At 41.2% G+C, this 12,785-nt stretch overlaps 1 protein-coding gene across 1 annotated transcript; it reads left to right on the top strand.

The window, feature by feature from the left end:
- Positions 1–66: 66 nt before the first annotated feature.
- On the top strand, positions 67–12,757 carry LOC106396486 (pyruvate dehydrogenase E1 component subunit alpha-1, mitochondrial-like). Its single transcript, XM_013836882.3, has 9 exons — positions 67–380; positions 838–2,315; positions 2,394–2,473; positions 11,407–11,484; positions 11,898–11,993; positions 12,088–12,159; positions 12,254–12,307; positions 12,408–12,473; positions 12,552–12,757. Exons 2-9 carry the CDS (start codon positions 1,637–1,639, stop codon positions 12,594–12,596), a joined length of 1,170 nt encoding a protein of 389 aa, XP_013692336.2. The 5' UTR covers positions 67–380; positions 838–1,636; the 3' UTR covers positions 12,597–12,757.
- Positions 12,758–12,785: the final 28 nt, after the last annotated feature.

Below are 12,785 nucleotides of genomic sequence, written 5' to 3'. Positions count from 1 at the left end.
GCAAATAAGCTAAGCAATGGATCCTAATTAAGCGATGAAAGAAATGTTTCTTAGTAACACGTGTCTCTCTCTCACGGCTCTCTCTCGATGTCTCTCTCTCTCTCTCTCTCTCTCTCGACGAACTCGAGAGCAATCTTTATACGTTTCTTCATCTTCTTCCCAACGGAAATCTATTCCTCTTCGCCAACCGGTGATCGATCCTGTTCGACTTCGTCAATCACCGAATCGCCAAGGAGTTTCCGGAGAATCCCGGCGGCGACAAACATAACTACCCCAGCACTGGCTCCTCCCTCTCTTTTGATTATGCTTCTGCATCCAAGTCTAATTCTTTTGATTCAGATTGATAAGAGTTTCCAGATTCTCATATAGTTGGCGATCAGGTACATCGTTGATGATTGGTTCATCATGTATGCTGATTTTGTTACTTTTACTCGTTTGATTGGAATGTAGAGAGATATGTATGGTGTTTATGTGGAATCATAGTTTCTCTTCTGTGTTGAATTGATCTTTGATTTTACTTAGCATATGAGAATCTGACTTTTTCTGCTGATCTTATTGAATGTTAAAGCTTTAACTTGTTTGAACCTTGAAACGTTGTTAGAACATAAAGGAGAGAACTTTGATGTTTCATCTTGATGTATTATTGGTGTCTTGTGGTATAATTCTCTGTGAAGCTGTTTATATATTTGGTTGCTCTGTGACAATGCTAGTTGTGTAAAGCAGTGTCTAGGATAGCTTAAAGAACGGGTGTGGAGGAACGAGACCACGCTGAGATGTTGATGGACTGACTCTGTTTTGTTTCTGAATCTGTTTTGTTTTTGGTTTTGTGGTGAGTAGAACAAACGTGGTGGGAGGGTTAAGTTACAGCCTATGGTGATGCCTCAGTCTGAATTTGACCACGCTGAGAAAGAAGGTGCTCTCTACGGTAAAGTGATGGTTCATGAAAGTGTGGAATTTCTTCTAGTGCAAAAACCTGTGTCAGTTGCGTTTGGCAGGTAACTCTCTCCTTCTCCATCTTCTAGGGTTTATGCGGTTGGCTGACGTCCAGTTCCTCTTTTCGGCTCTGATCGATTCTATGTACAAGAATCTCCAGTTTTTTAGGACAAGGATGGATTAGGACCGTATTCTTTGTGTTTTTCTTGTTGAAATGTTTATGGGCTGAGTTTCATTACAAAGTGGTTATAAATTTTGCCTAGTTTGTATGATTCCTTAGGTTTTGATTAGTTGTAGTGACTTGTGTTGATGCCAATTATGTAGTTTGTAGCTAACTAAAATAAAACATGTTTTTTTAAGAATCTTTAAATAAGATATTTGTATTGGAAGATAAAAACTTAGAGATCTCTTAAGTAAAGTTCTTAAGACATATTTGTTACTAAAAGAATGATTAAGAGTCACATTAGAGGTGCTAGGGATAATCATGCTCTTAGGGTGATAAATAAATTAAAGCTCCGAGGTGGTTTAAAAGGACGTTTTAACTATTTTTTTGAATTAAATTTAATTATTAAATGAACACACAAAAGGGAAGGGGCATTTCAGAAATATATCCTATCTTCCCCTCTGGAATACTCTCCCCCAATCCTTTGGTCTTGCGCGAGGTTTTCAACACAGATTCGCAGTGAAAATCAAGGGTGGGGATATGGCTCTATCACGCCTAACATCGCGATCTAACGGCATCTCTCGTCCTCTCTCCACCGCCTTCGGCCGCTTCATCTCAACCGACACCACGCCGATCACGATCGAAACTTCGCTTCCTTTCACCGCTCACCTATGCGACCCACCCTCTCGCTCCGTCGAATCATCAACTCAAGAGCTTCTCGATTTCTTCCGAACCATGGCTCTGATGCGACGGATGGAAATAGCAGCCGATTCGCTTTACAAAGCGAAGCTAATCCGAGGGTTTTGCCACCTCTACGACGGACAGGAAGCGGTAGCCATCGGAATGGAGGCCGTGATCACGAAGAAAGACGCCATCATCACGGCGTATCGCGACCACTGCATCTTCCTAGGTCGCGGAGGTTCGCTGTACGAGGTGTTCGCGGAGCTTATGGGGAGACAAGACGGTTGCTCGAAAGGGAAAGGTGGATCGATGCATTTCTATAAGAAGGATTCGTCCTTTTACGGTGGGCATGGGATTGTTGGTGCTCAGGTTCCTTTAGGTTGTGGAATTGCTTTCGCGCAGAAGTATGTTAAGGAAGAGGCTGTGACGTTCGCTATGTATGGTGATGGTGCTGCGAATCAGGGGCAGCTTTTTGAAGCTTTGAATATTTCTGCTCTTTGGGATTTGCCTTCCATTCTCGTCTGCGAGAACAATCACTGTTAGCGTTTTACTTCTTCTTTGTTTTTTTTTTTTTTAAAGTTTCCTTGAGGTTTCTTATTGGATGTGGTTTGTGTAGATGGGATGGGAACTGCTGAGTGGAGAGCTGCCAAGAGCCCCTCTTACTATAAGCGTGGTGATTACGTTCCTGGTTTGAAGGTTAGCTTTGAAATCTCAACTAAGAATGTGAGGTTTTTGTTATGTTCAAATCATTAAATTGGAAGTGTGTAATGAAGCACTTGTACATATAAAGTCTTTAACTTTGGTGTGTTTAACTCGTCCAGTCTTTGAACTTTCAAGGAAAACAGTAGGTTCTTACAAGCTCTGTCTTTTCTACTGTGGGAACCGAAATTCGCACTGTTGATTTACGTTTAAATTAGGAAACTAAGAAAACTCTAATTTCCCAGAGGTCACGGATCTCTGTGAGAGCCAACGGCAAGTGACCAAATATATGCGGAAATCATGAAAAGATAACAAACAAGTTTAGAGAAAACAGTAGATCTTATTTCGAGTCCGCGTGAGAGCGTTGCGATCATTACAAGAGATCATAAAAGCATTGGTCGCAAAGTGATACGCCCTAAAATAGGGAAGGATCACTCGACCGGACTAAAGGGATATGAACTCGCCAAAAAGGAGAACTGATGGATTGAACGGTGACACAATGGGTTGCGGATGGCCCAATGATACTACCAGACTTCAGTTGGTGCTTGATATGACTCACAAGTCCACCAAAAGAAGGATTTCTAAACGTTGCCTGATATGACGCACAGGTCCAACGAATTAGAGGCTGTTTACTCGGAGATAACCTCACCAAGAAACAAAGAAGTGTTCTACAAAGAACAAATAGATAAACTCAAATAAAAGGGGAAAAAGCTTCTCTTATTTCGTGGCTCTTAGGCCCTATATATAGGATTACAAGTTGTAGAAATCCAAAGAAGAATGTGCTAAAAACAAGGCATGGAAACTAGAAATGAAGACTTTGACTAAAGACCGAAATTAATGATTTTTGTTGAATTCTTTTTCCCATGCACGACCAAGACTTCCTTGCTGACTCCCTCTTGGCATTCTTGATGAGAATGGGCTTGAAATGGACTGAGGAAAGGTCTGGTCGAATTTGGTGTAAAACCGACCCAAATTGAATTTGTTATGAATTTTTCTTTGGGCTGAAAAATGCTCATTTCGCCCAGCAACTAAACCAGCTCCATCTTCAGTGTCACTTAGCTCATTCAGCTCCAAGCTAGTATCACTTAGCTCACTCAGCTCATCTAGCTCATCTACTATCACTTCAGCTGGTTTCAGCTCAAGCATACTCTCTTCAGCTGGTTCCAGCTCGTCCTCAGTCTCATCAGCTGGTTTTAGATCAGTATCCTCACCATTAATCCATCCTGGTTTGTCTTTTGTTGAAGAATCATCTGGCTCAGCCATGGTCGCATCATCCTGGCCCGGGTCTATGATCCGAGGCGCATCATTCCCTCCCTCTTGAAAAGGATTTGACCTCAAATCCATTTTACCTGTATCAAAAGGAAATGAATCAGACAAAAAGAATTTAAAAATCATGTAAAATTTAGTGAAGGAAAATTTTGGAAAGAAACTTCCTTGGAGTTTTGAAGTTGGTTTCCTCGAGTACATGCATCTCCAAGTCTTAAACTGATAAGCACGATCTCTGCTTCTGTTCCTGACACCTCTTGGAGACTGATCCTGTTTATCCTGGACACTCAAAACAAACATTAAAATACCAGGATCATATGTACAAGACAAGTACTTGTTCAGATCATAAACCAAAGTTTCTTTCCCTAGAACATGTAGCACACGTTTCAGATCATCATGAAGCCTATCAAAGTAAGTCTTGTACACCAGAATGGTGTCAGGGCACGTGATAGCACAGTTCCTAAAGAACAAATTCAAATCATGCGCAAGTTTCTCAGATTTAGAACACAAAAGATTAAGTTCAAATTGAGAATTTCTTATCCAAGGCTCAGCATGTTTATCAAAGAAGGTGTTGTAAATCAGAATGTTTTCGAGGCATGAACTACCATAGAACATTTCCAAAACGTGCCTAACTTGATCAGATTCAGAACACAAAAGTTTTAGTTCAAGATCAGATTCAGAATAAGAATGGACAGGTTTCAAAACAGAATCACCACAAAAATCTGTTTCAGCTTTATGTGAATTCTGTTCCAGCAATGTGCTAACCATAAAATCTTCCAAAGCATATGAGGATGCAAACAAAATTCCAGTGATCAGTTCATGTCCATAAGATCTCAGACTAAAGCTATTTTCTTTGAAGACAAATGAATCAAACGATTTTCTAGAGCAGAAAACTAGTTGTTGCAAATCAAGCTCAAATGACTTTTCAAGATGATCAAGACCAGAAAGTTTTATGTCATTGGAACTGACTTTATCAAACAGATCAGGCAGAAAATTAATCAAATCAAGTTTCTCACAGTGCTCTTGAATGTATGTGGTCAAAGGCGTAGGAGTTGTGCCGGGATCAAAGCAAAGTTGGTTCTCCATGATGATGGATGTTATGCTTGGTGCTTCCGCTTCAAAGGTTGGACCAGGTTCGCCTTCCTCATCAAATATGGGACCTAGATCATCGTCCATGGGTCTCCTGGTGCCAAGAAGCAGTCCTTGATGTGAGTAGTCGAATGGTTCTTCCTTAAAATCCTGTGAAAATAGAACAAGACTACTCGGATGCTCCGGTTCAAAACAGGTTAGTCCATTAGTCTCTTCATCATCAAACATAAAATCAGATTTTGGAGATGGAAGATCACATTCATCCTCACAAATGATCAAACTTTCAATCATCTCTTCATCATACTCATCAAAAATTGGTAAAGAATCTGAAAAATCTTTTTGATCTTCAAGGTTGTTTTCAGATTTACCTTTGGGTTTTTCATTGATGAATAAGGAAGGCTTAGCTACAGATGCACGTGTGGTTGTGCTCTTCTTTTGGATCTTGCTGACGTCCTTGAGGGCTTTCACCACACCCTCCACAAGGTTGTCACAAAACTCCCAGACTTCAAACTGACTGAAAAGCCTTCTTTGATCAGCTTCAAACATCTTAACCTGAAAGTTCTCAACACAAAAGGTTAACAGATAAAAATAATCCTCACACTCTCAAGTGTTTGATCTCACCCACACAAGTGTTTCTCTCAGATTTTATGGTCACTCAAGAGTCTCCTCTCAAAGTTCTAAGAGAACAAATCAAATAACCCAATGGATTTCTCCAAGCAAGCAAGAGATGAACACAAGATAGAAAGATAAAGAGAATTGTTTTGAAATCCGTATTAACCACTCCAAGGCTGGATTTCTCCTCAGCCAGCAGGATTTCTCTTCCACCACCTAGCCAAATAAATCAAACTTTTTTTTTCTTTTCTCTTTTTATTTGATAGATCTTTTTTTTTTTTTCTTTTCTTTTCTCTTTTTTTTTTTTAATAGAAGAATGGCGATAGGTAAGGTAGTGGCCCGGATTTGAGATAGAAAGATGAAGAAGAAGTGTTTAGAAATGAAAGATGAGAAAGATGGATAGATAGTACCGGTTGAGTGGCTCTGATACCACTTGATACGCCCTAAAATAGGGAAGGATCACTCGACCGGACTAAAGGGATATGAACTCGCCAAAAAGGAGAACTGATGGATTGAACGGTGACACAATGGGTTGCGGATGGCCCAATGATACTACCAGACTTCAGTTGGTGCTTGATATGACTCACAAGTCCACCAAAAGAAGGATTTCTAAACGTTGCCTGATATGACGCACAGGTCCAACGAATTAGAGGCTGTTTACTCGGAGATAACCTCACCAAGAAACAAAGAAGTGTTCTACAAAGAACAAATAGATAAACTCAAATAAAAGGGGAAAAAGCTTCTCTTATTTCGTGGCTCTTAGGCCCTATATATAGGATTACAAGTTGTAGAAATCCAAAGAAGAATGTGCTAAAAACAAGGCATGGAAACTAGAAATGAAGACTTTGACTAAAGACCGAAATTAATAATTTTTGTTGAATTCTTTTTCCCATGCACGACCAAGACTTCCTTGCTGACTCCCTCTTGGCATTCTTGATGAGAATGGGCTTGAAATGGACTGAGGAAAGGTCTGGTCGAATTTGGTGTAAAACCGACCCAAATTGAATTTGTTATGAATTTTTCTTTGGGCTGAAAAATGCTTATTTCGCCCAGCAACTAAACCAGCTTCATCTTCAGTGTCACTTAGCTCATTCAGCTCCAAGCAAGTATCACTTAGCTCACTCAGCTCATCTAGCTCATCTACTATCACTTCAGCTGGTTTCAGCTCAAGCATACTCTCTTCAGTTGGTTCCAGCTCGTCCTCAGTCTCATCAGCTGGTTTTAGATCAGTATCCTCACCATTAATCCATACTAGTTTGTCTTTTGTTGAAGAATCACCTGGCTCAGCCATGGTCGCATCATCCTGGCCCGGGTCTATGATCCGAGGCGCATCACAAAGGCTGTCAGCGAGTTACCTAGTTCTAGTGGTCTAAAATCTCAAACCTAGTTGACTCGCAGCTCGATAACAAAAGACGAAGAAAATACAGAAAAAGTTTTTGATTGATTTCGGACTGAACCTTATGAAAGACTGCCTACGTACCCCTTTCGAGGATAAAGCCGAACGTAGTTCAAGAGTGAACCAAAAGATCGAACTGCTTGTGCAAGTTCGTTTGGTAATCGGATGCCAGTCATGGAAACAGAGCATGTCGAGAATAATGCTTCAGAGTTTCTAAGTGCCGAAAGTTCTGAGTCTAAAAAGTTGTCCCTCATGCCTCTCGCCTAGGACTCCTTATATACTCGCTCCTAGGTCGGTTTACGCTTTTCCCCTTATGCCCTCAAGCCGTCATAGCCTAAAAATGGAGATATTCCAATTTTCCCGATCTTCGTAATTATCTTCAAAATTTCGTATTTATCTGCGGAAACTTGACATTTATCTTTCCTTGCGAACCAAGCGTAAACCGTCCCACGGTTTACGGGCTGCTGGTTAAGAAATCGTAAGGTAGGCTTCGAGTCATGCCTTAGGTCCCTTTGGGCCGTTTTTCGACTTGAAGCGTTTATTACGACTTCTTTCGATAAAAACGAACTTTCTGCGGCTTTTATCGTAAAGTTTGATTGATGACTTCGAATGGCGGAAAACATGAAATGGGTTCGCTACGGTCTTCGGGAGACAGCATCGAAGAGTAGACAAGAATGCATGGATTCGTGTCGTATCGACGTTTCGTAAGAGCTCGGTCGCTACGTTGCGACCGTGCGACCTTTTTCGGGCTTTTCTCCGATGTCTCGTGTTTCTTCCGCAGGGCTCTTCGTAAGAATAATTTTTTTTCGAAGATTTATTTTTCGTAAAAACGTCCATGCCGATTTTTACGGACTTTCAGACATTGATTCCGTCGTGACCAATTTTGACCCCAACAGTTAGCCCCCCAGCTTGTTAGAACCATGAGCTTCTAGCGTGAGGTTCTTGCGACTGGCTTGGCAAGTTAGGCAAGTTAGATGAGTTATGCGGAATTTATGGTCGAAAAGGTCTGTGGTAAGTGGTCTTCTCGCTCTTCTAAGAGTAGAACACGATAAGATTGGTGCTGCGCCTTATGACGGCTGCTTACGTACCCTTGTTGAAGGGATCAAGCCTTTCGTAGTTCGTCTTGGAGTTAAGGTTTGTATGACTAGTTTTCCAGCGAAGGTCTGGTTTTTATGTAGAGGTTATCAAGCGTGTTGCTGCCGATGGCATTTTATATGGGTGTAGAAGGAAGACTACGAGTTGTCATCTCGTAATCTAACTCTGTGTGAACTGCTATATCCGTGATCTGTTTCGAGAGTTTTCCGCAGTGTGTAAACTTGCGGGATTTCTGAAGACGGTCGAATATTGGCAAAGAGACAAATTTTGGGATCTCGTATCAAGTTTTTTGATACTATGCCTAGAGATGTTAGAGACCAGTGCGCTGGGTTTAGAGTAAGACCTAGGTTTACTCTTGGTTTTAGAGGGTGCGATGACTAATTCGACTTACGTATCCCGTTTCAGTTTCATCCTGATTCCATACCGATTTAAAGTCCGCGATAGGTGCTTGGCTTATACGACTTGTATGGTTGGAACCGAGCATCTCTCCAAGGACAATTTTTAAGCCTCCTAGAAGTGCTGACCAAAAATTTTGGGTTTCTTTTATAGCGCTATTATTCTTGTGTCGGATGTACGAGAGTCATCTCTACGAGATGGCTAAGTCTGTTTAGGACGTTAAGAGTTTGTTGTGATCATCAACAAACTTAATGGTTAAAATTACCGTTTCGAGTGTTCGCGAAAGATATGTTTTGAGAAGATGTTAGTGCGTATGACTGTCTGGTCTTCCAAGAAAGTGTTTTTATCGAGGAAGAAAATTTCGTCGAAGAACGAATCTTCAGGCGTCTGCGACGTCTCGCGATGCTGAAGATTTGTTATTCTTTCGTATGCTGCATTTCGTGCTTGAAATGTTCGTGGGCTTGAAGATGTTTCGCGATGTTGCAAGGGATTAGTCTTAGCCCTGCGTTTGGGAAACATTCTGGTTTGACTACGGATGTTCGCAGCCAGAATTGTTGTTCCTGTTTGAATTTGATTTGCGATCGAGGAGTTAGGACCAAGGAGTCGCGTAAATTTGTCCCCGGAAAGAGGCATCCTCCTATAACGTGCTTTGTGTGGTGTTGGCCTTCCGAGATTTCTTTCGTGTCTATTTGAGGATGTTCCATATAGCTATAGGAGCTCTGTTACGAGTTTTCCTTACATGCCGCATTTTACGAGTAAAAAACACAACGGGCTTAAAGTGAATCGTAGTATATGGAACTTGGTCGATTTTTGACAAGTAGAACTTTTCCGTTAATTGTTTGGTTGTTAGGACTGAGTTTTGTTATGACGAATTTACCGTATGATTCTCGTTTTTGGGTGGTACGATAATTGTTTGTGAAATCGTTACTTGGTGTTTCAAGACAAATTCCGGATTACCGTTTAGTTGTCAAGTTATTGGAGCGGTGGTCGCTCAATTGTTTTGACTTTGCATGAAGGCTGTGCTCAGCTTTATAGCCAAGGACGTTGTTGCCAAAGGATTAAACCATGACACTTTCGTGCTGTCAATAAGGTCAAGTCGGTTAGAATTGTCCTTAAAGGGGATGATGTAACCTAGTTCGGCTTCGAAGGAAAGGGGTAATTGGGCGAGTGACGAATGGCGTTTATCGAGATTGATAGGCCGAGTATGCCCATGGTGGTAGAAAACGTTTTTCCACTTTAGGGTTCATTTATACGATGAAAGTTTCGTATAATGTTTCCTTTATTCGTATGGAAGTTGTTTCCTTTGTTTCCGAAGGAGATAAAGCCTAAGAAGCTCGATACAGAGCCCGTGCGGAGTCAGTTGCGGGGTGATTTCCTGCTCGGACGTGATCAAGCGGAATGAGAGCGGATGACTTCGAATGGCGGAAAACATGAAATAGAGTAAGTGTTTTGCGGCTATGAGTTAGAGTAATCTGTACCTTCCCTCCTTCTAGCGCCAAACGTTGGGAACCGAAATCGCACTGTCGATTTACGTTTAAATTAGGAAACTAAGAAAATCCTAATTTCCCAGAGGTCTCGGATCTTTGCGTGAGCCAACGGCAAGTGACCAAATGTATGCGGAAATCATGAAAAGATAACAAACGAGTTTAGAGAAAACAGTAGATCTTATTTCGAGTCCGCATGAGAGCATTGCGATCATTACAAGAGATCATAAAAGCATTGGCCGCAAAGGCTGTCAGCGAGTTACCTAGTTCTAGCGGCCTAAAAGCTCAAACCTAGTTGACTCGCAGCTCGATAACAAAAGACGAAGAAAATACAGAAAAAGTTTTTGATTGATTTCGGACTGAACCTTATGAAAGGCTGCCTACGTACCCCTTTCGAGGATCAAGCCGAACGTAGTTCAAGAGTGAACCAAGAGATCGAACTGCTTGTGCACGTTCGTCTGGTAATCGGGTGCCAGTCATGGAAACAGAGCATGTCGAGAATAATGCCTCAGAGTTTCTAAGTGCCGAGAGTTCTGAGTCTAAAAAGTTGTCCCTCATGCCTCTCGCCTAGGACTCCTTATATACTCGCTCATAGGTCGGTTTACGCTTTTCCCCTTCTGCCCTTAAGCTGTCATAGCCTAAAAATGGAGATATTCCATTTTTTCCGATCTTCGTAATTATCTTCAAAATTTCGTATTTATCTGCGGAAACTTGACATTTATCTTTCCTTGCGAACCAAGCGTAAACCGTGAGACGGTTTACGGGCTGCTGGTTAAAAAATCGTAAGGTGGGCTTCGAGTCATGCCTTAGGTCCCTTTGGGCCGTCTTTTGACTTGAAGCGTTTATTACGACTTCTTTCGATTTTATCATAAACTTTGATTGATGACTTCGAATGGCGGAAAACATGAAATGGGTTCGCTACGGTCTTCAAGAGACAGCATCGAAGGGTAGACGAGAATGCATGGATTCGTGTCGTATCGACGTTTCGGAAGAGCTCGGTCGCTACGTAGCGACCGAACGGAACGCGACCGAGCGGGACGTGTGCTCGGTCGCTACGTGGCGACCGAGCTCGCTACGTAGCGACCGTGCAACCTTTTTCTGGCTTTTCTCCGATGTCTCGTGTTTCTTCTGCAGGGCTCTTCGTAAGAATAAATTTTTTCCGAAGATTTATTTTTCGTAAAAACGTTCATGCCGTTTTTACGGACTTTCAGACATTGATTCCGTCGTGACCGATTTTGACCCCAACATCTACTACTTCGTGTTTACTCATTAGTAATAGATTCTCATTTGCATTATACTAAGGAGTTTGTTGGAAAGATCTACTGTGAGTCTTATCTAGCTTTAATTTTGCTGGGCTAAGTTGTATCTTTGTCTATTAGCGGATGGATTAATGTCGTTTCCTGATTGAATTGCTTAGTTTTCATGTAGAAAACAGGTTGTTGCAAGTATGAGCAGCTTGCTACTCTACAATTTTAATTCACTATCCTATCAGTTCAAGGCTGAAATGCATTTGTTTTCTTGTAATCTGCTTCGGTTATCAACTTTATTCTGAGATTGATTGGTTTATGGATTGGATTCTTTTGGATGAACAGGTAGATGGTATGGATGCATTTGCTGTCAAACAAGCGTGCAAATTTGCTAAAGAGCATGCCTTGAAGAATGGACCGATAGTAAGTATTCTGTTGTATCCCTTTGCCGTCTGTCACATTTTGTGAATTCGGTTTGAACAATATCTAATGTAGCTACTGTCCCTTGGGAGTAAAACTTTTTCTTTCCTTGTGTATTTTCTAGTTGAAAGATACAGTCACTCAGTTCTAGGACTGGATTTCAATATCTGAATATTGTTGGCCTTATGGGGAGACAAGCTGGTTAGTTGTTTGTTATTTTCTGTACAGTTCTCAGATTTTTGTCTGCGACAGAAATGGCTCACTGGTTTTTGTATCAGTGAACATCAAACAACCTGCCCTAAGCCCTTACGGATATAGAATAGTAGTAGCTTTGCCTTGCCATTTTTTTCTAGTGATTCCTTTTCCCCTATCAAATGATATACATGAGAATCAATTCATCATTTCTTTGTTTACAGATTCTTGAAATGGACACGTACAGGTACCATGGCCACTCCATGTCTGACCCTGGGAGCACATACCGTACAAGAGATGAGATATCTGGTGTGAGACAGGTTCGTTAGTCTCTTTGCCTGCACTAACCATTTCGTGTTTGAGGGTTCGGTTATTGTGAATCTCGAAACAATTATCTGCTATTATATGAGCCAGGAACGAGATCCAATTGAGAGAATAAAGAAGCTGGTACTATCTCATGACCTAGCAACCGAGAAGGAGCTTAAGGTTTTTTTATAAACCTCTCAATATTTTATGTCCTGGAAACATATTTTCAGATGTTTTTATTATCTAATGCGCTAAAAATGGGATTATTTGCAAGGATATGGAGAAGGAAATTAGAAAAGAGGTAGATGACGCCATTGCCAAAGCTAAGGTAAAAATAACATTCACGTTTCTTCCCTTTTTTCATTAGGGAGTTTAGCTTCTAAAGCTAATAAACCTAACACTTACACACAAACTCTGTGCGGTTTCAGGATTGCTCAATGCCAGAGCCTTCTGAGCTTTTCACCAATGTGTACGTGAAGGGATTTGGCACCAAGGTAATTACTAAGTTACACATTCTGCCATTATATTTAATGAACTTCTTGTTGATTTTTGTTTTCTCTTTCTGTTGGCAGTCATTTGGAGCTGACAGAAAAGAAGTCAAAGCTGCGCTTCCATGAAGGTATTGTTCGTTAAACTGCCACGTGGCATGAACAAGTTCTTTGATAGGAAGCCATGAAATAAAGAGGCTTTTGGGCAGTGTTGTGTGCTCTGTTCAGGACCGTTGCGAGTTATTGTCCGAGTATCTTTTATATTAAGAAAAACATATGATTTTTGTGAAGCTCGTGTGTTCAGATCTAAGTTTACTT

Source organism: Brassica napus, chromosome C4 (assembly GCF_020379485.1).
Source record: "Brassica napus cultivar Da-Ae chromosome C4, Da-Ae, whole genome shotgun sequence".
Lineage (NCBI taxonomy): Eukaryota > Viridiplantae > Streptophyta > Magnoliopsida > Brassicales > Brassicaceae > Brassica > Brassica napus.
Note: the sequence above shows the minus strand (reverse complement) of the source record. Positions and strands in the feature narration are given on the sequence as shown.

Coding starts and splice junctions, on each gene's coding strand:
- LOC106396486 (XM_013836882.3), top strand. CDS start 1,637: ATGGCTCTATCACGCCTAACATCGCGATCTAACGGCATCTCTCGTCCT. Junction 2,474..11,406: donor ATTACGTTCCTGGTTTGAAG/GTTAGCTTTGAA, acceptor TTGGATGAACAG/GTAGATGGTATGGATGCATT. Junction 12,474..12,551: donor TGAAGGGATTTGGCACCAAG/GTAATTACTAAG, acceptor TTCTGTTGGCAG/TCATTTGGAGCTGACAGAAA.